General features: G+C 54.7%; 1 protein-coding gene across 2 annotated transcripts in view; it reads left to right on the forward strand.

Annotated features, from left to right (window-relative positions):
- ECE1 (endothelin converting enzyme 1) overlaps positions 1 to 22,271 on the forward strand; it is a gene marked incomplete at its 5' end in the record, with an annotated part of 112,759 nt that overhangs the window by 73,704 nt on the left and 16,784 nt on the right. For both annotated transcript variants that reach the window (XM_082834626.1, XM_082834625.1), the window contains 6 exons: positions 8,966 to 9,087; positions 11,599 to 11,745; positions 12,880 to 12,945; positions 14,075 to 14,266; positions 19,985 to 20,127; positions 21,711 to 21,825. In XM_082834626.1, the coding sequence (XP_082690752.1) occupies positions 8,966 to 9,087; positions 11,599 to 11,745; positions 12,880 to 12,945; positions 14,075 to 14,266; positions 19,985 to 20,127; positions 21,711 to 21,825 (785 nt within the window). The remainder of the gene's footprint in view (positions 1 to 8,965; positions 9,088 to 11,598; positions 11,746 to 12,879; positions 12,946 to 14,074; positions 14,267 to 19,984; positions 20,128 to 21,710; positions 21,826 to 22,271) is intronic.

Here is a 22,271-nt window from a genome sequence, read left to right on the forward strand (position 1 = left end):
CAGCCCCTGCTTGTCTCCCTGAGGGACAGAGCCGGGTGGTGTGTGAAGGCGGGGCTGAGGGAACCCCATATGTCAGGAGCAGCAAAGCCCCCTGTGCGCTTTGTGCTACCCAAGTGCCTTTGCAAGGGAACCCAGCCTTTTATTTCAGAACTAAAGGCAAATATGTCTGTGGTAGCCAGACTGGAACTCAGGGATGTCCCTTCCCCAGCACCTAAAGACACAGCCAGGGACTGCGCAGGGACCATCAACCAAAGCAGGGGAACAGTCCAGATAGGATAACAAGATGGGCTAGTGCCTCTGCTTCAGTCACCGGGACCTGGGTTCAAGTCCTGGTTCTGCCACTTACTGTGTGATCTTGGGTCAGTTACATAACCTCTCTGGGCTCTTGTCTCATCAGTACAATGGGAACCATGCCTCCTCCAGGTTTGGAAAATTAAATGGGAAGATATCTTTAAAGCGCTTTACCTGGGCCAGGTGTATTGTGGTGGCTGCTGTCTGTGTTGGTTTTACCATTATTATTTACCCTTGACCTTTGCCCAGTACTTTTCAGTTTACAGAGCTCTTTTGTAGATATCACCCTATGTGACCCTGTAGGGTAGGAGCTAGGAAGCTGTTGCTCACCCCGCTTCATAGACGAGGAAACTGAAATCCAGAGAGCTCCTCAAGACAGGCTAGCAGGTGGCAGAGCTGGGACTGCCTGACTCCTGGTCACGTGTCCTTTCCCTGTCCCACACCACCTCCAGCAGGTGCCAGGGGCAGTACGGCTCCCTGCCCATCTTGTTGGGGAGAGCCTGCGGGAAGCACGGAGCTCTGAGAGTCTGAAGGAAAGAAGGAAAGAGGCTGGCATTTGCTGAGTGTCTGCTATGTGCCGTGCTCTGTACCAGGCTCATCATATCCACTGCCTCCTTAATCCTCACAGCTACCCTGGGACTTAGGAACTGTGGTTCCCATTTTATGGGTGAGGAACCTGAGAAAAGTTAAGCTTGCCAAGGACACCCTGCCAGTCCAGGATGAAGAGGGTCTCCAGCCAGGGGAAGCAGTTAGCACCCAGAGGGGATGAGGGAGAAAGGCGGATGGGCCCTCTAACTCCCCAGTCAGGTCCAGAACTGCCCCTTGTGTAGGACCCCCATGGGTCCTGATCCTGCTGGTTCTAGGAGGATCTTGGGTCCTATCAGGAAGACCTTGGGTCTAGGCCAGGACCGAGCTCATCCCCCTCCCCTACCCCACAGGCAGCAGTCCTGGGCTCTGGCCTTACATCCCCGCTGTCCCTGAGGGTCAAGGTAGGGGTGGGGGAGTGCACTGAGCCGGGCATGGAGCAGCCGGAACCCTGAGCCCGGGGCCGGGGCCCAGTGGCATCAGGAGTGAGCCCTAGCGTGCTAGCTTATCACATGTGGCCTTGGACGAGTGACCCGGCTTCTCTACAACTTAGTTTCACTCTCTGTGAAATGGGAATAACGGTGCCACCTGGCACTCAGGGTTACTCTGGGTATTGTCTCACCGTGATGGGTCAGAGCGCTTAGCACAGAGTCCAGCACCTAGTAGTGCTCGGCAGAGTAGGACTGCCCTTCTCGGTGGTGGATGAGCTCCAGCCCAGACGTCTCCCTACAAGCTGTGTGACTACAGAGAGCCTGCTCAGCCGGCCTCAGCCCTTCACCTGTGGAGTGGGAACTAACGCCGAGCATTGGCAGGTGTGTTCTAAGGATTAATTGGGTGGGTGAAGAAAGAGTAATTATTGCTTATTTTATTTCTTATAGAAGCACTGATAGAGCTTCTTATCAGGAAGGGAGGGATAGGGTGTAGCCATGACTATGCTGGGTTGTTTACTTGTATTATTTTATTCACGCCATGGAGTATATGCCCATTTTACAGATGAGACTCACACCTAGGAAATGGTGGAGCTGGAATTCAGTCCCAGACCTGTGAGGCCTCAGACCTGTATTCTTTCTTTACTGATTCAGCGGTCACAGGGCAGCCCACAAGTATGGTTTGCCAACCTCCTTTCCCCAAGGCCACTTGATATTGTTCTCCAGGCCAGGCGAGACCTGGCCGAGGCCTGATGAACACAGTAGTTGGGGTCACCTCATGTCATAGTGACCGAGAGCTTCCCCACAAGGCATATCCTGGCATCCCCTCTCCCCGGGCTCACTCCTGGAAACCAGTCTGGATACGGCGCCTCACTTATGGGCCTTGATACCTGGGACTTTGATACCTGGAAACTCCCGAAGAGGCAGGAAGTAGGTGAGTGGGTGACCAAAATATGCAGGAGTGTGGGCCAGTGCATTCTTGGGCTTAAGGCCAGGCTGGTTTCAGCTCCCCCAAGACAAAGGGGTCAGCCAGCAGGCCTCAGGAGGGAGCTGGAGCTGGTGGGGATTGGAGCACACAGGGGTGCCCTGCTGTCCAGGCTGGCTTGGGGAGCAGCTTCTCTAGGAGAAGAAGGACAATTCAGAGGCGTAAGGATTGTGTCAGCTGGCCAGGCAGGACAGCTGTTACCATCAACTTGCTGTGTGACCTTGGGCAAGCCACTTCTTTCTGTGAATGGTGAGTTTACTCCGGCGCCCTCAGAGGAAATCCAGGCAGATCTGTAGCAGGTGGGTTGAACTGGGCCAGGTGCCACCGTGGCATGTTCTGGCTGCCTGCTGGCTGGAGGGGGGTGACCTCAGCTGCACGAGACACAGACGCCTCTCCCAAAAGACACTCTGCCATCCACCCAAGCTGCCAGCTTGGGCTGTCCTCGTAGGCTCTGGGGAGACAAGAGTGTCCTCACTTCATCAGAGGAAAGGTACAGCTGGACCCGTCACCCCTTAGGCTGGGCCTTGCCTTAGGGCTTTTAGCACAGACTATTCTGCCATCTGGAATACCTCCCAGTCCTTCAAGACTTTGGTCAAACCTGCTTCTCCCGTTATGCCTTCTGTGGATACCCAAGGGCCTCTCCGGCTTGAGCTACAGTTATATTTTGTGTACTTGTCATATTTACTACCTTTTATATTCTAAGATTAATCACGAAAAAAAAAATTGATGCCTGCTTGTTGTAACAATTCAAGTAACACAGACTCCATAAAGAAAAAGTTAGTGGTTTCCCTTTCTTCTACTCCTGACACCAGTCTCCCTGAGAAATACACACAGAATCATTCCAGTAGCATTGAATTTGTCCATGTGACTGTCAGTGACTTGGCAGTTAATCATGTCACGCTGTGACATCTCTTCTATTTTCATTTTGATCTTTTTCCAATATTTACTGTCTAATGTAGTTTCATCTTCCTGTACACATTGGAAATTCTACAGACAAGCTCTGCATCTGAAATGCTTTCTATCCAATATCACGCCTGCAGCAGCAGGCCTTGCTTTTTCTTTCATGCTTGGGGAGTGGTGAGATGGACTGATTGATAAATTGACCCAAGGATGGGAGTGGGTATCCAGGGCTTCTTAGGGGTGGCTGGACTGCTTCAGATCTACCTCTGGTTTCCCAAGCCAACCCGCAGAAGAGGAAAGGGAAGCAGAGAGAGCTTAGGCCTCTGCTCTGGCCTCAGCCACTCGCTGGTGTGACCTTGGACCAGTTACCCAGCTTCTTGCCTATAAATTGGCACCCGCTGGTGGAAACGGCTGTGACAAGATACACACATGCAGCCATGCCCACACACAGAGGAAGTAGCTCGTTTTCTCCGGGAGGCTTAAAAATGCGTGGGTTCAAATTCCGGCCTGCCGCCCATTAGCTCTGCCTCCATAGGCGAGTTCCTTCGTCTCCCTGGACCTCATTTTCCTTCTGTATGAAACGGGGTGGCCGTGTCCACCTCAGGGTGTCAGTGTGGTGATGAAAAGATCCCAGCACACGGCCTAACGAGCGGTAGTCGCCAGTAAATGGGAATGGTCTTATCATGATTTTTGTTCTTCTACAGAAAAAGGCACTGCCTTATCAGCTCCCCCTCTTACCCTCACCGGATGGGGCTCCTGAGGCCTGTGACTGTCTGAATTGTGTCTGTGGTTTTATCTAAAACAAACGCTGGTCCTGCCCTGATGTGGCCAGCCGGTCTGGCCGCAGCACAGGGCGGGGGGGGGGGGGGGGGGGGGCGGTGGCAGTGCCACAGAATCCCAGGAACCCCCATCTCTGTAGCCTCCCGGCTGCTGGAGCATTTGTTTCCTCCCCAGGGGTGATGTGGGAACTGGTGTTCCAATAAAAACTCCCAGAGGAAGAAGCGGGCCGATTAAATGGTATGCTGTGTTTCCTCTCTGGGACTTTGGGGAAGTGACTGAGGAAGTTTCTGGAATTTGGGGTCCCTAAAAGGAAGTACCCAGGCAGTTGGGAGTCCTATTATCTGGTCCTGGGCTGCCAGATTGTTTCCAGACCACTGGGGCCCTGGGAGTGCCACCATCTCAAACATGTGGCCCCTGCTGGGCCCTGGGCGCTGCCCTGTCCATCCCTCCAGGCGGCTCCCTACTTCTGAGAAGTAAACAGGTCGGGGGGTGTCTTAAAGGAAACCAAGCTTTTCCTCAGGAGAAAATTAACTGTGCCTGACTTCACTCTGAAACCCAGCCTCCTCCCTCAGGCTGAAGTGATGGATGCCTTTCTCTGTGGCGCTCCCAGACACGCCTTCATTCACTCTCACAACAGTTGCATACTGTCCACTAACTGTGTGCCGGCATCCCTAGGTGCCTAGGATCCTGTGAGGAACAACAGTCTTTTTTGTGTGTGGAACTTACATTCTCACAGGGGAGACAGACAATAAACAAATAAATGAGTTAATAGATAACATGGTTGTGAACGGTTAGGGCCTTGAAGAAAATCAAGTAGGATGCAGGGCCAGAGAAGGGAGAGGTCATGGTAGCCACAGTGATCAGGAAGGATGGGCCTGCAGAGAAGGGGACATTTGAGCAGAAGCTTGAATTGAGGGAGAGAAGAGACCACAAGGATGTGAGGGGAAGAGTGTGGCCGGCAGGAGGAACAGTGAGCACGGTGGCCCTGGGGTAGGAGCATGGAATCGAGAGGGGAGGAACAGAAGACAGGCTAGAGCTGGCAGCCAGGAGGTGGCAGGGCCCAAATCATCCAGGACTGTGTCTCTCAACCTTTTTTAATGACTGCTTCCTCCCTAAAATTTTAATACCACGGATATACTGTATGCTTGTTTCTGTACTGTATGTATGCATAAAAAGAATAAGATGTTTCTGGGGGACTTCCCTGGCGGTCCAGTGGTTAAGTCCCACACTTCCACTGCAGAGGGCATGGGTTCAAGCCCTGGTTGGGGAACTAAGATCCTGCATGCGGTGCGGTGCGGCCAAAAAAAAAAAAAAAAAAAAAACAGAGTAAGATGTTTCTGCCATCCAAGAACTAATTCTCTCCCCGCCTTTAGGAGCAATATTGTCCCAGTTGAGAATGCATGCTATAGGGCCTTCTAGGACATTTTAAGGAATGTGTATACTCCAGTGCCTATTTGAACTGAAAGTATGCAAGGCAACAGCTCTATAAACTCCCCCCAGGGTTCCACTTGGATGTTTAATGGACATCTCAAACTTAAAACATCTAAAACCGAATTGCTTATTCCAGTCCCCGAGCCTACCCTCCATCCCCAGTTTCTGCATCTTAGCACCCCCTTGCTCAGGCCAAGGAAGCCTGGCAGCATCTTGACTCCTGTTTCTCTCACATTCCCCCTGCTTCTCACCCCTTCTGTGCTGTCACCCTGGCCCAAGCCCCCACCATCACTCCATCGCTCACCTGGTCTGTTGCAGCGGCCTCTTACCTGGCCATCTCGCTTCGATTCCTGTCCCCCAAGGAGCCTGCCAGGTAGTAGGTGCCCTGTGAGTGAGGAGGAAGGAGAGGAGGTGGAGAATCTGCCGTGGGTTGTCCTGATGGGCACAGGAGCCAGGGGGCGGCTGTGGGGCAGTGGAGGAGCTTCACCTGCTCCTGGGGCTCCTGCCCCAGCCAGCATCAGCGTGGGACGCCGGGGTGAGGGAGCCCCTGGTGGGGCTCACACTCCTGTCCCTTCCTGCCCCACCTGCCTCATTTCCTCCCCGTGCAAGCCTCCAGCAGTACCAGGCTCATCACCCTCTCATCCCCCAGATAGGGCATCCTTCCTCATCAGAAGCAGATCCTGAGCTCTGTTCTTTCGTCAAGCGTCGCTGAGGGCCACCGTGTGCCCGCCGGTGCTGGGGAACAGGGGCGACTAGGATATGGACTAGTGGGCGAGGCAGCCCCAGCACAGCCCCCGCTGCCGCTCCACATGCAACTCATCCTTCATCCCCAGGGCTCCGGCAGGGAGTTCCCAGGCCTCCCCCTGCCATCCTCTCCAGCCCCCCTGGACCTTCTCCTTAGAGCAGTCGCCCCACGTATAATCAGATGCCTTGCGATGCTCGCACTGCTGTCCGCCTGACCCGCCAGGCTGGCCCCGTGCCCGTGGCCGTGTTGCCTGCTGCCTCCCCACACCCAGCCCGGCAGCCTCCAAACCTTCAGAACTTACTAAACATTTGTGGGAAAACAAGCGGAGGTAACAGCCAGGGTGTGGAGCTGAGAGGAAGGAAGTTTGACCTTGACAGTGAAGGAGAGAGGGAGGCGATGCATTCCCCCTCCTCTCAGCGATCATATGGGGCTTGTGTACAGGTGTCGGGGAACGGGGGTTCCGCCTGGAACTCGCTGTAATCAACACAGCCGGGCTGTTCCTTGGGAGTCTTTCTTTGGGCCTCTTATCTTGGTGGCCTTGGGGCCATGGAGGAGGGAGATGCCAGGCCCTTTCGTGGGCCAGAGCACACAGGACGCGCACATAGGACGCGCCTCCCCCGACACTGGCCTGGCATTTCAGGGTCATGGCCAGAGTCAGACGCTGCTTCTGGAGGCTGGTGAGCAGTGATGATTCTTCAAAAGCCTAGGTGATATAGCTGATTCACTTTGTTATACAGCAGAAACTAACACACCATCGTAAAGCCATTATACTCCAATAAAGATGTGGAAAATAAATAAATAAATAAAGCCTAGCTGCTGGGGGCGGGTGTTGCCACAGAAACAAGGCCCCTGGGAGGCGTTTTGCTTTCCCTCATGTTGTGCTCCGTTAGTCTGAGGCGCAGGGCGAAGTTCACCTCTCCCCACGTCTGCGCTCCCCCTCCGGAAGGCTCTTCTCGTGCTCCAGTAGGGCCTGGGGCACACTCGGGTGTTTCCGGGGCGCAGCAGTGGTTGCCTGTGGTCTCCAGGGCTGTGTGTGCCCTGCACAGACCCTCAGCACGCAGGCCCCTGGACCTCTGTCTCTGTATCTCCCTGCAACTAGCCCCAGGCTTGTCCCATCCCCTGTTGAGGGCTGTCACCCTGACTGCAGCAAGACAGGGCGCTGATGCCCTCTGACCATTGACACCAGTGATGCTGTTCGTGGTAAGAACTGGGGGGCAGAGGAACTCTCGGGAGAGGGGCTGGGAAAGCTAATTAGGCTCGTCAGGAAATGACTCCAGCCCTTTTGAAACAGGCTACACCAAACATTTCTTTTCTCCCATGCCCTTTTATGCTTCCTTGCTTTTCCTCATACTGTCCACTCCCCCCAAACCCAGTACCCTTTCCCCTCATTTCTACCTGGTGGGTAACTTTTCATCTTTCAAAACCAGCTCAAATCGTAGAACATCCTCTGGAGAAACGCCGCCCCCTGCCCTCCCCACTCCACCAAAGGGTGTGACTTTTCTCTGGGTTCCAGAACCATTTGCGTTAGTCAAAGCACTATCTTGTCTTGGGGTCATGTCTTTGCATGTATGTGTCACCATTTGACCATGAGCTCCCTGGAGGCAAGAGCGGGTCTTACTTGTGTCCATAAAACCTAGTGGCCAGCCCAGCGCCTGGCACCCATAGGTGCTCAGTGTTGAGGCCCTTCGTGAATGAACCTCTCAGGAGAAGCTTCATAGGCAAGATGGCCTCTGAGAGGCCTTGAAGGCGGAGTAGGGTTTGACAGTATCCTATGCAGAAGGCCAAGGGGAGCTCTTTCTTCATGTGTTTACTTGTTTGTTACTGGTGTCCTCACACTGGAAAGGAAGCTCCATGGAGACAGGGACGTTGTCTTTTGTGTCCCCAAAGCTGGCACAGAGCCTAATACAGAGTGACCAGCTAGTACCCACTTAGTGAATGAATGGATAAAGCTCTGCCGGAAAAGGAAAGCAAAGGAAGGGGTTTCGGGGTCCAGGAGGGATGAGAATGAAAAGAGGAAAAGTGGCCAGAGCAGCGAGGAGTTCCCCAAGGCGGGGCGGGAGCGGAGGGAACCGGGGGCCCGGCGGGGTGGGGGTCTGGAGCAGGGCTCTGACAGAAAGGCGGATCCTCTGTGCCCTGGCTGCAGATGGGACACTGCCCCCACTTGTGCCCGTGCAGGAGCGTGGCCTCAGCAGGTGGCATCCCGGCCAGGGTACCAACGACAAGGAGAAGGGACAGAGGCTCCCGGGTGTCCCGGTGTCAGGAACTGAGTTGCTGCTTGTGGGGGACGGGAAGGGACATGGCAAAGGGCCTCTGAGTCAGCTCTCGGTCTGATGAACATGCCCGGCCCCTCTGAGGAAGAAGCGGAGAGTCAGTTTGTAATGAACGAGGCCTTAAAGCTTCCGTCCAAGCCCTGTCTTTACCACAAGAAAGGTTCTATGGGATCTGAAAAAAAAAATAGACAGGTCTCTGTCCCACGCACCGGGCAGGGGTATCTGGGTCACACGCTAGCCGGCAGGGAAAGCAGACTGTCCTCCCGTTGGGTGGCCCGTGCTGCCACGCCAGGGACACGTCTGAGAACCCATCCAACAGAGGGGGAGAAGCACAGTCTCCTCTCCTTACCTGTGCTCAGCGAATGAGGAGCCCTCCAGTCTGCCCACGGCGGTCAGATGCCCACCATGGCGGTTCCTCACCTGCACTGACAGGCCCAAGTCCCAGCTCTTGTCACAGCTGAGAACACCGAGACTCCAAGAGGGACTCGCCCAGGGCCACCCAGTGTGCAAATGGGGGTGTGTTGCAAACTGCTCTCCCTTGTCGTTCCAGAAAACTCCACGGCCAGTGTAAGTGAGGCAGAAAGGAAGGCCCAGGTATACTACCGTGCATGTATGAACGAAAGCAGGATTGAGGAACTCAAGGCCAGACCCCTGATGGAGCTGATCGAGAAGGTGAGCCCCGCCCCCACCTCCTCCTGCCCCTGCCCCCATCTCCTCCTGCCCCTGCCCCATCTCCTCCTGCCCCTGCCCCGTACCCCCCATCTCCTCCTGCCCCTGCCCCCTGCCCCCATCTCCTACCCCTGCCCCCTGCCCCCATCTCCTACCCCTGCCCCCACCTCCCATCTCCTACCCCTGCCCCCTGCCCCCATCTCCTCCTGCCCTGCCCCCTACCCCCATCTCCTCCTGCCCTGCCCCCTACCCCCATCTCCTCCTGCCCCTGCCCCCATCTCCTCCTGCCCTGCCCCCACCTCCTCCTGCCCCTGCCCCCATCTCCTCCTGCCCCTGCCCCTGCCCCCATCTCCTCCTGCCCTGCCCCCTACCCCCATCTCCTCCTGCCCCTGCCCCATCTCCTCCTGCCCCTGCCCCGTACCCCCCATCTCCTCCTGCCCTGCCCCCTTCCCCCATCTCCTCCTGCCCCTGCCCCCATCTCCTCCTGCCCCTGCCCCCATCTCCTCCTGCCCCTGCCCCCTGCCCCCATCTCCTCCTGCCCCTGCCCCCTTCCCCCATCTCCTCCTGCCCCTGCCCCCTTCCCCCATCTCCTCCTGCCCCTGCCCCCTGCCCCCATCTCCTCCTGCCCCTGCCCCCATCTCCTCCTGCCCCTGCCCCCTGCCCCCATCTCCTCCTGCCCCTGCCCCCTTCCCCCATCTCCTCCTGCCCCTGCCCCCTGCCCCCATCTCCTACCCCTGCCCCCACCTCCCATCTCCTACCCCTGCCCCCTGCCCCCCATCTCCTACCCCTGTCCCCTACCCCCCATCTCCTACCCCTGTCCCCTACCCCCATCTCCTACCCCTGTCCCCTGCCCCCCATCTCCTCCTGCCCTTGCCCCCATCTCCTCCTGCCCTTGCCCCCATCTCCTCCTGCCCATGCCCCCTGCCCCCATCTCCTCCTGCCCCTGCCCCCTGTCCCCATCTCCTCCTGCCCCTGCCCCCTACCCCCATCTCCTCCTGCCCCTGCCCCCCATCTCCTCCTGCCCCTGTCCCCTGTCCCCATCTCCTCCTGCCCCTGCCCCCTACCCCCATCTCCTCCTGCCCCTGCCACTAGCCTATGCCCCTGGCTTCTGCCCCAGCTCTCAGCTGCCACCAGGGCCCAGCCACCTCACACCTCCAGCCACCTTGACCAGCTGGATCATGGAGTCTATCTGTCTGCTGACATGTGTCAGATTATCTGAGTGAGTGTGTATGTGTGTGTGTGTGTGCACATCTCTGTGTAGGTGGGAATGTCTGTATGTATTTATGTGGGGCTGTCTGTCACATGTATATGTCTCTGGGCGTCTGTGAGTGGGACAAGGGCCCTATTTACAGGGAAGATGTTTCTCTACGTTGCTACTTCCATTTCCTCAGGAGGCATGTTTGTGTGTGAGGAGGGGTGTGTTCTGGAAGGACCAACAGAAAGTCTGGGATCAGAAGCAGAGCCCTCCCTGTGAGGAGGGCCGTGCTGACCCGGGCCCCCCGTCACCCTGAGCAGAATGAGTCTTCTTCTTCCTGGGCACCTTCCAGTCAGCCTTGGATGGACTTGGGGGTCGGGGGGGCGCCCAAGGCTGGCCACACTGCCCATTTCACACAGAAGGGTGGCCGTGGGTGTTTTCGGGGGAACTGCTGCTCCCCGGAGGCCCGCCTCCTAGGTGGACTCAGGGGAGGCACTGCAGCCGGGTGGGGAGCTGTGGGCATCAGGGACGGGACAGCCCCTCCCCGCTGGCACAGGCCTCACGTGCCAGCACGTGCCCAACCAGGGAAGACTGAGGAGATGAAAAGCATCCCAACTCGGAGAGAAACTCTGATAGACCTTAACTCACCAACCTGTTAAAGAATAAGGACCCTTTTTTATAGGCACAATTGAATTTCTGCTTTAATAGGAATTACATTCATGTGATGGAGTACGCAAAAGTGAACGGAGTACAGGAAAATTCTCCTTCCCATCCCCATCCCCAGCTACCTAGGGAGCAGCCGCCATATGTTTTCATGACTGGTCGGAAACCGCTGATGAAGACAGACCAGGGGCTTCCCTGGCGGTCCAGTGGTTAGGACTCTGCGCTTCCACTGCAGGGGGCGGGGGTTCAATCCCTGGTCAGAGAACTAAGATCCCACAAGCTGCGCAACATGGCACGGCCAGAAGAAAAAGAGAGAGAGGAAGGAAGGAGGGAAAGGAGGGAAAGGAGGGAGGGAGGAAGAGAGAGAGACAGAGAGAGGGAGGAAGGAAGGAAGGGAGGGGGAGGGGGAGGGAAGGGAGGGAGGGGGAGGGAAGGAGGAAGGAAGGAAGGGAGGGGGAGGGGGAGGGGGGAGGGAGGAAGAGAGAGAGAAAGAAAAAAGAAGGAAGACAGACCAGCCCTTTCGTTTACTCCTGAGGCTCAGAGAGGTCAGAGGACTGCAGAGGGTCACAGAGCAAGTAAGCAGCAGAGTCAGAATCCACACCCAGTCTCCCCCGACCCCGCCTCATCCCCTCCCCGGCCCCCCTCCCTCCCCACAGCTCGGGGGCTGGAACATCACGGGGCCCTGGGACAAGGACAACTTCCAGGGCACGCTGCAGGTGGTGACGTCCCACTACCGCACCTCGCCCTTCTTCTCCGTCTACGTCAGCGCCGACTCTAAGAACTCCAGCAGCAATGTGATCCAGGTGAGGGGCCGGGAGGTGTGGGGCGGGGGAGAGGGCCGGGCCTGACCCCAGGGCCTGTTTTGAGTTTACCAAGCAGCGCCATGAGGGCAGACCTGCCCTTGGGCAACAGGCTTCTGGTTTCTGAGCTTGGTTATCTCTGGAGGAAAGTTGTGAAAGGGCAGGCTTGCCTTCCTTGGGTAGGTGGGGGTCACTGCAGCACAGGTGAATCTTTGGGGTTCTGACTGGTTACTGTGGGTCCCAGGAGTGATGTCAAGTCCTGGGCACAGCTGGAGTCACCTCCAGGTCACCCCAGCTCAGTCTCTGGCCTTTGTGGCTCTGCTCGGAATAGCTTTGAGTCACCTCTTCCTGCCAGAGCCTGCCCCAGACTGAGTACCAGCACACCCAGGGGACCCCAGCCCTGCTCTGCCCACCCTCAGAGGCAGAAGCAAGAAACCCGGGTTGGGCCTCCTGAAGGCTAAGTTCCCACCCACCTCTGCCACTCACTCACTGCGTGACCGTGGGCAAGTGCCTCGGCCTCCCTGAGATGCAGTTTCCTTGTCAGTCAAATGAACTACAGCAATACCTACTCTAGTTATGTCAAGGTGCGGCCCAAGGCTCTGATAGGAGCTATCAGGGATTGACCCTCCCTACCTGCCCAGCACCCAACAAGGCCCTCACTGGCACTCTCTCCTTGAATCCTCATTCCAGCTCTGCGGGTTAGTTCCCCTATTTTCCAGGTAAAGAACCTGAGGATCAGAAAGGTTCAGCAACTTGACCAAGGTGACACAGCTGTGAGTGGCTCTGGACTGCTCACCACCTTGGGAAGTGTTCAATGAAGCAGAAGTGCTCTGCAGAGCCTAGAAGGAGTTTGAAGAGGAGGGTGGTTCCGTCTGACCTTCAGAAGGGCCCCAAATCCCCACGGCTGACCACACGTGTGGGAAGGAATGTAGCCCGACACGTGTCTGTCCACTCGCTGGGGGGCCCATCCCAGGGGTGGCCTCGGCTACCAGCTTGTGCTCCTGCTGGGGCCTGAGCTGCTCCTCCATTGCCATGTGCCTGCCGTCCCTGGAGCGAACAGAGACTGCGTGCAGGTGTGCGTGCGCAGGTGTGCGAGCGCAACGGGAGATCCCCTCTCACCCCCGCCTTTCTCTTCAGGTGGACCAGTCTGGCCTGGGCTTACCCTCGAGGGATTATTACCTGAACAAAACCGAGAATGAGAAGGTAGGTGTGCCTCTTCAGAGAGTGGCTCCCGCCCAGACCACCTCTCTCCATGGTTCGTCCCCCTCGGTGTTCCCTCAGTGTACACACCTCTGCAGGTCTTTGAAGCTAGAGGAGCATAGAGGTGTCCCTTACCTGGCAGTCCCTGGCAGGGGAGGGGTATCATTTGTCCCCATTCTAGAGTAAGGCTCTTCCATATTCAGACACCGTGGGCACAGGGGACAGGTGTCATTTGTCCCCATTCTAGAGCGAGGCAGTGATAATGCCCACCTTATACACACATCACCTCTGGCCTTCCCAGTCACCCTGCAGGTACTGAACATCTCTGAACTTCATCCGCCTTATGTGTCACATGGACATTATTTTTACCTGGCCTGTTACAGAGGAGGAAATAAGGCTCAGAGATGCTAAGTGACCTTATCAAGGTCACACAGCTAGTCGTCAGTGGTGAGGCTGAGATTCTCATCCAGATCCGCTAACTCCAAAGCCCACACCTTTCCCTCCCCCTGGCTGCCTCCTGTGATGTCCCAGGGAGACCTGGCCTGAGGTTCGTTGACTGTCCATTCATGATTCCACCCACTGTATTGCGCAAGTGGCTACCAAGTGCCTGATGCTGGGGAGATAGTGGTGAACAAGACCAGCTTGGTCCCTGCCCCGTGGGGCTTCGAGTCTAGGAGGGGAGGCAGATGTTAAGTAACTAACCACCCGATTAGGGGCATGATGATAAATTGTGAGAAGGGAAGGGTGAGCTGAGAAAGTAACCTGGAGACCTAATTCAAATCTGGGGGCCTGGTAGGGCAGGCGGATCAGAAGTGCGTTCCAATAATGAGCGATGGCCCAATTGGTGGCTTCCATGTGATGGGCGTCCAGGAGGGAGTGTGGGCTGGGACAGCAGGGACCAGCCCACTTTGGGACCTTTGTGGGCTTTATCCTGAGGGCCATGGGGAACCAGGGAAGGAGTGCACTGCCAAAACCATTCTTGAAGCTAGTTTCCGGCGGGTATCCTGGATGAAACCCCCCAGCCCCCTGGCTCCCTGCGCAGGGCTGCAGCTGGCCTGCCCCACCCTGCCCCCCTTGTCCAGTGGGCAGTGGGTAGCAGCCACTGACGGATGGGGGGTGCTGGGTCCCACAGGTGCTGACGGGATACCTGAACTACATGGTCCAGCTGGGAAAGCTGCTGGGCGGAGGAGACGAGGACACCATCCGGCCCCAGATGCAGCAGATCCTGGACTTTGAGACAGCACTGGCCAACATCACCATCCCCCAGGAGAAGCGCCGGGACGAGGAGCTCCTCTACCACAAAGTGACAGCAGCCGAACTGCAGGTAGCTGAGCTCTGCTGACGTGGAGGCTGAGGCAGCACAGAACTCAGGATGGAGGGCACTAGGCTGGGGTGTTTACACCCCCTTCACCAGACCCTCAGAACAACCCCATGAAGCAGGGGTGGTTGTTGTCCCCAGTTCACAGACAGAACTGAGGCTTAGGGAATTAGAGTTGCCTGCTGAAGGCCACACAGCCGGAGACCAGCCAAAGCCAGTCTCTTGCCCTACGCCAGGCTGCTTTTCTGCAACCGCAGCTACCTGGGGAGACTCTGTGGTCGTGATAATATTGGCTCACATTGACTGGGCATTTCCAGTCTCTCAAGCTCAAGTACATCAAGCCTGGTGCACGATAAACGTGAAGGTTGTGTTCTGATGTCACCTCCCTTTTCCGAGCCGGGAGGTTAGGTGATGTGCTCAAGGCCTCTAGGCTCCTAAGTGGCAGGGGAGCTGGGACCTGGACTCAGGCTTGGCTCACTGGAGCTCTGCTTTTGACCACGACCCCTGGTGACCTCCTGGAGCTGCTACAGGGTTGGGCTCAGACGCCCTCTGCACTGGGTGTACCCATCTGAGAAGTCGATGGCTCGTCTGTAGGTCAGCCTCTATCAAAGCCTGCCCCCTGGTGGCTGCTTGGGACTTGCAGGTAGTGAGTTGATTGCCTGCCAGTTCCTTCTTTCCAGTTGGTGGCATGTTGGTGTCCAGCCTTCCCCCAGGCTCTGGGGTCACAGAGGAATCAGCAGAATGGCCTTAGTCAATCTTCCTGTTTCCTGCCATCGCCCAGGAATGCTCGGCTAGGCCGTGCTTCCCTGCTCGGAAGGATGTCCAGGCCACCTGTGTGGAGGCTTCACTCTTCCTCTGCCCAGCCGAGTCCTGCCCATCCATTAGAGTTTGGCTCATCTCTGCTGCTTTAGGGAAGAACACCTAGGTCCCTACCCCTTTTTCTCTCTCCATCCCTCCCCCCAACAGGTGTCTATGGGGCTACCTTGGGGCCTTGCTCTTGACGTGCTTCCAGGCGAGTAAGGGACACCAACGAGGAAACAAGCTCAATCTCATTGCCGAGTGCTTTGGACAAAAGAAGCAGGGCACTGGGGCCAGGGGCCGAGCTAAGTCAGGGAGGGTGAGTCTAATGAATAAGTGAGCAGGGGCCAGGCTGACTGAGTGTCCCAGGCGGAGGTGCAGCCCACACAAAGGCTGGGGATGAGGGCAAGAGAGCCTGGCCTCCTTCTGGGTCCCCAGAGAAGCTGGCATCGGGGGAGTGGTGCTGAGTGGATTGTTATGGAGATCAGCAGCCTGTGCTGGGCACCATCTGGCACTGTTTTTCCGCTCCGAGGCCAGGAAGTCGAGGGAGATGCTGTTTGTGCAACATGGTTTGGTTTGCTCCAGCTGCCCAGTTCTCAGCCCAGAAGGGCTCCAGCAGTCCCTCTCCCCCCTGCAGTGGCCACGAAGGCAACTGACAGCCCGAGAGTGGCTGAGAAAGCACAGCAGCCCTGGGCACATCTGCCCCAGCGTGGCTTCCAGGCTCTGCCCCTAGATGTCTTTTCACCATTGCTTTTGCTCTGTTCTTCCAAGCAAGCAAGGAAAGGCTTTTCCTCCCTCCCAGCTACAGAGCTCCCAAGGTGGGGAGGATTTTAGCAGAGGCAGCAGCCTGGAGTTGTGTGAGTCCTGGGCTTGGAGTCAGAAGACTGCTCTGGCCCAGCCCCACCGTGAGCCTTGGGCAAGTCACATAACCCCCTCTTTGAGTCTCGGTTTCCTTCCTTGTAAAATGGGCTTTGCGCTCATTTACACCTGCTCCGTTGCAGAACACAGAGACAAATGAGGGACAGCCCCTGCCCTCATAAGGGGCAGTGGTTCTTAACTTTAAGTCACAGAATTCTTTGAGGACAGGTTGAAAACTGTGGCGTGTCTCTCAGGAGAAATGGGCATGGTTACGTATAAAAAAATTATATCTAGTGTTTAAAGAAGTCCTGGACCCCTGAAGCCTGGTGTCCTGGATGAGAATCGGCCTGCCCTGCCCATGGGGTTGCATGACGGTGAGATAAGGCAAAGGATGAGATCTCATCTTGTAAACTGACATGCAATTCGAACATATTACAGTAATCGATCTTAGTATTATTCCTGTGTCATCGGTGATGACATCCCACGTCTCCAGCCCTAAACCAGTTTGATTCATTCCACCCTTGGACAGAGAATGTCTTTTTGTTCCCTGGTTTCTGGAAATTTGGTGTTCTTCCCAGACTCCAGGAGGCTCAGGGAAAGGCGCCGCAGCCTTTCACAGTGTGGTTCTAGGAACACACGGCAGTTCCAGGCAAGCCCCCAGCAGCAGAGTCTGAATTCAGACCCATGAATTCAACATCCTTCTGTTGCTTCTCTAGGGGCTTGAGGACCTTCCTGTTCCTTTCTAGCACCTTCCACACCAAAAATTGATTGGGAATGAGCCCCATCCTCTGCTCTAAATTCTTCAGCTGAGATAGAGCCTGGGAGCGTCCTCGTTCCTCTCCCACGTTGCAAGCCTACTTGAGCTGGGTGCTTGGTGACCAGCAGTACTCTTTGGCTGCGGGTGTGGAAAATAGAGCTCATCTGTGTGCCCCAAAGGCTTTGAGTCACAAGTGGAATGTCCTGGTTGGTTAAAACAGCCGTCTCCATGGAGATGGACCCAGGCACTCGGGTTTAAGTTAAGTGTTCACTAAATCAGTAAAGATTGAAAATGTGAAAATCCTGGTATTCAACACGCACTCTGTTTCAGAGTTGCGGGAATTTACCTGCACAGAACACCTGCTCTCCCGAAAGGAACAGGCTTGTGTTAAGTATACGGGGATTTATCATCCCCTGTATCTGTACCCCGATCAGAGAGTTCCAATCACCTGCAGTTTATGAAGCTCTTGTTAATTGTATAAACAGCGACATTTTGTAAACTTGGCGATTTTCCCGGGGGGCTTTGCCAGCAGGTCACACTGTCAGGTAGCTCTAAGTGTTGAGCCCTGTTTGACCATCTCACCTGGACACCTTCAAGTTTTGCAGCCACAGAAATTTGATGGGGAGCCTCAGAGGTCACCTGTTTAAGGAGCTCTTGCCAGGAAGAGAGGGAGGAATGGACAAGCTACGGGAAACAAGAAGCTCGATTTATTGTATAAGCTGTCCCGAGAGGCACAGAGTAGCCCATCCTTGGCAGGGATTTTTTTTAAATTTTATTTTTATTTTATCTGTGGCTGCATCAGCTTTTTTTTTAAATTAATTAATTTATTTATTATTTTTGGCTGTGTTGGGTCTTCGTTTCTGTGCGAGGGCTTTCTCCAGTTGTGGCGAGTGGGAGCCACTCTTTATGGCAGTGCGCGGGCCTCTCACTGTCGTGGCCTCTTGTTGCGGAGCACAGGCTCCAGACGCGCAGGCTCAGGAGTTGTGGGCCCAGTTGCTCGGCGGCATGTGGGATCCTCCCAGACCAGGGCTCGAACCCGTGTCCCCTGCATTGGCAGGCGGACTCTCAACCACTGCGCCGCCTGGGAAGCCCCTTGGTAGGGATTTTTGTCTCCATTTGAGAGAAGGCTGCAAAGTGACTTGAGGTCCAGAGCTGGTTCATGGTGGGGACCCCAATCTAGGTCTTCTCCAAAACAGGGCTCTTCCCAGCTCACCTTGGTGCCAGGCAGATGGGGATGTATTGGGGCCAACTGAGCACAGCTCTTCCCAACTCTGTGGGTAGTTTGCAATAGGTCATGGTGGGAATGCAAATTATCCGGCATCACTGAGAGCCAGTTGTTAAATGTTTACCAGCACACCACTGCCCATGGGACCTGCCCTCCTCAGTCCTTTGAGGTCCTTGCTCCCCAGCAGCTGAGCTGCCCTTTAAAACCAGAGAGACTGTCAAGTGGGAGGTTTTTATGGCTGCCTCTGTCACTGAGGACATTATAAGTATTTACCAGCAGGTTATAGATTCATCGATGTCACAGATTGACTTTACGTTCTTAATTGATCTTCCTGTATGAAGGCCATTTATAAGGCATCTCTCGCTTCCTTTATTTGTCTCACATTTTGCCCGTTTTCAAGGAAACAAAGGTCAGAATTTGGAATCAGTCCCAGGACCACTCTTGGGAGACTTTGAGCAGTGATTACAATAGCTCATCAATGATTATAATAGCTAACACTGATTGCTTGCTAAATGCCAGATACCATGGACGTTACAGGCATTTTTGCTGTAACACAGTATATGCAGTCCTGAAAAACCTTCCATCCTGTAAAACTACAGGACTGAAAAGAACTAAAAACAACAGAACATATGGGGAAAATAGGACTAGAGCAGTCCATTCAAAAGTTGTGTAAGTTGAGGACATTATGCTAAGTTAAATAAGCCAGTCCCAAGGACAAATAGATTGCATGGTTCCACTTAGATGAGGCACATAGAGTAGTCGGGTTCACAGACAGAAAGTAGAATGGTGGTTGTCTAGGGCTGAGGGAGGGGGATGGGGGAGTTATTTTTAATAGATTCAGAGTTTCAGTTTTGCAAGATGAACTCTGTGGATGGATGGTGGTGATGGTTGCATAACGTGAGTATATTATACTTAATGCCACTGAACTGTACACTTAAACATGGCTAAGGTGGTAAATTTTATGTTACCACAATTTTTTTTTAAAGTTGTGCCACTTGGTCATCAAAACACTCACAAGACAGTAATTGGAACCTTGAGAAATAGCTCGCATGGCTGGAGGCTGCCTGGTGGGAAATGGAACTCCTGGCTGTGGACCCGGAGACCCCGAAGATAGACAGATGGGAGCTCTATGCAGTGGGGCTGCCGTTAAGCGGGCCAAGGGCAAGTGCAGCCCTCTGGGAGCTGGGAGTTATGCAAAGTGGCATGTGCCTCTGTGGGGAGGGTTGTGTGCAGGTGCTCCTTTTAAATTATCTTAAAATAGAGCTGACTGGCTTCCTGTGTGGGCATGGGCTGAGCGGAGGGCTTTTCCTCTCTTGCTGGGGTTATCATCCTATGCTTGCTTTTCCAGATCCCATGCCTGAGAAAGACCTCCTGTGGACCAGAGAATTCTATGCACTCTACTGCTGTTATTCTTGTAGTTACCAATCATACAGAAGACTGATCATATAGAACCTAGTTGATGTTACAGGACCACATGTTGAGTAGGACAGACAGGATTCCTTGTTTAATTCTCACACTAACCCTGTGGGGTGGGTTTTATGATGATGATGAGCCTCACTTTTCAGATGAGATCCCGAGGCACAGAGGGGCTCATCCACTTACTCCAGGTCACACAGCTAGTAAGCATATGGACCCAGGCAGTTGGCTCCCGATTCTACACACATCCATTGCAGATCCCTCTGAGGCTCAGTTTCTCCATCAGTAAAATGGGGATGATGGTACCTACCGCCTAGGCTGGTCGTGAGGTCCAACTGAGAGAAGATGTGTGTCACTGATGGTGGCCCCTGGCCCTGGAGGGGCTTGACCAGCAGTGGCTGCCACTGCTGTCACTGTGTCTCCTCTTATTCCATTTCGAGTTACAGTTTGGTGTTTGGTGCCTTTCGGTTCTATACGTACAGCGTCCCTGACAACAGCCAGCCAGCCTGGGTTTGACATCGCATCTGCCCGGTGCACCGTCAGCCAGCGCCCAGCTCTGCTTTGTCTGCGGTGAGGGCTCAATGGCGCCTTCTTCAGAAGAACGACCTAGAGTCCTGGGCTCTGAGGAGAAGCAGCCCAGCCAGAGTCACGCTGTCTGCTTCCCTTCCAGGCCTTGGCGCCCGCCATCAACTGGCTGCCCTTCCTCAACACCATCTTCTACCCCGTGGAGATCAACGAATCCGAGCCTATAGTCGTCTATGACAAAGAGTACCTGAGCCAGGTCTCCACCCTCATCAACATCACAGACAAATGGTAAGGGCACCCGGCCAGGACGGGGGCCACACTGACTAGGAACATGGGCCCTGGGCTGGCTTCTGTGAGAGGCTGCAGGGTACCCAGGCTCCTCCGCCCGCCAGCTTGGTAGCCTTGGGCACGTTTCTTTCCCTTTTTCGGGTTCGTTTTCCTCATCCATAAAATGGGGATACAAATACAGAGAACTGAGTGAAATAATCTGTGTGAAGTATTTTAACACAGTGCCTGACACTGAACGGGACTCAGTAAATGTTAGCTAATAATTTAGTTAATATTTATGATTTTTTAAAAATATTTATTTAGTGGGCTTCCTTGGGGGTGCAGTGGTTAGGAGTCCGCCTGCCAGTGGAGGGGGACGTGGGTTTGAGCCCTGGTCCGGGAAGATACCACATGCCGCAGAGCAACTAGGCCTGTGTGCCACAACTACTGAGCCTGTGCTCTAGAGCCCGCGAGCCACAACTACTGAGCCCGTGTGCCACAACTCTTGAAGCCCGCGCACCTAGAGCCCGTGCTCTGCAACAAAACAAGCCACCACAATGAGAAGCCCGCGCCCCACAATGAAGAGTAGCCCCCGCTCGCCGCAACTAGAGAAAGCCCACGCACAGCAATGAAGACCCAACGCAGCCAAAAATAATAAATAATTTTTTAATTATTTATTTATTTGGCTGCGTCAGGTCTTAGTTGCGGCACACGGGCTCTCTAGTTGTGGCATGCAGGCTCTAGAGCACACAGGCTTAGTTGCCCCCCGGCATGTGGAATCTTAGTTCCCCGACCAGGGATTGAACCTGCGTCCCCTGCATTGGAAGGCAGATTCTTAACCACTGGACCACCAGGGAAGTCCTATGATTTTTTTAATTGTAAAGATTTGTTGCAGAAATGTTTTTAACTACAGAAAAAGATTCAAATTACCCAAAACACTCATGTTGATCTTTTGGGATGTGTATGTGTGTTTGTAGAGAGAAGCAGGTATATGAGAGAGAGAGCAAGAGGTGGATTTTCTAATACATGGTTCCTTTTTTCGCCATCATCGTGACCACGTGTATAGTCTGCTTTTACCTTGACCTTTACCATAAGCACCTTCCCCATGTCGTCCCAGACCCTCTGCAGGTCTCATTTTTCATGGCTACATAATATTCCATCAAGTATAAATATGATTATTTACTTACTGTTCCCCACTTGTCAGACTTTCAGGTTGGTTCCAGTTTGAGGCTGGATGTTCACCATAGTGAACACTATATCTATGTGTGAAGGTGACTTATTTGCAAAGGTGACACCAGCCACAGATGGTTCTCTGTGCCCTGGGGATGGGGGCAGTGAGAGCTCTCATTCATAGAGAACTTGGCCTGGCTGGCCAGAGCTTCCTTCCTTCCCCTCCGATTCTTAGGCCCCCTTTCCCATCTTTGGCCTTCTGGCTGGGTCTTCCCCAAGCATTGGAAATGGCCACTCCTTCCCTTCTTCAGCCCAGTACCACACAGCATCCAGGGTGCATCTCCGTGAGCGCCCCCTAGAGGCCAGTGGGGGGAATGCTGCTGTGTGTCCAACCTGGGGCACTTCTGAGCCTGTCTGTCATCTTCTTGCCCCAGCCTGCTGAACAACTACATGATCTGGAACCTGGTGCGGAAAACAAGCTCCTTCCTCGATCAGCGCTTTCAGGACGCCGACGAGAAGTTCATGGAAGTCATGTACGGGACTAAGAAGGTGAGCACCTGCTGTGCACCAGGCCCTAGAACTCGCAAGGGAGGTAGATGACAGGCAGAGGATAAAGAGGGCCACTGAAGGGATCCACCATGGTGTCCCTGGGCGCACAGGAGGGGATCTAAGCCATCCAGGGGTGGGCAGAAGTTTCCAGGAAGAGGTGATTACACCGTCTTCAAGTGTGAAGAGGATGCTCAGTGATTTAGCTAATTTACAGCAAAAGGTGGCTTCTGGGCTTTCCCTTCCGACTCCTTCTCAGTGGTGATGGTGATGAGGCTTTCCTTGTGTAACTCATGTGACTGTCACATCCCTGCAAGGTGGGTATGCTCATCAGCCCCCTCTCACACAGCGCCTCCCCCCAATAATACTACTTCTTCACCATAAATTTAAAAACCTTAGAGCAGCCCCTGACTCACGGTAAGTACGACACGAGTGTCCACTGATACCAT

Source organism: Leucopleurus acutus, assembly GCF_964270905.1.
Source record: "Leucopleurus acutus genome assembly, chromosome: 2".
Taxonomy (NCBI): domain Eukaryota; kingdom Metazoa; phylum Chordata; class Mammalia; order Artiodactyla; family Delphinidae; genus Leucopleurus; species Leucopleurus acutus.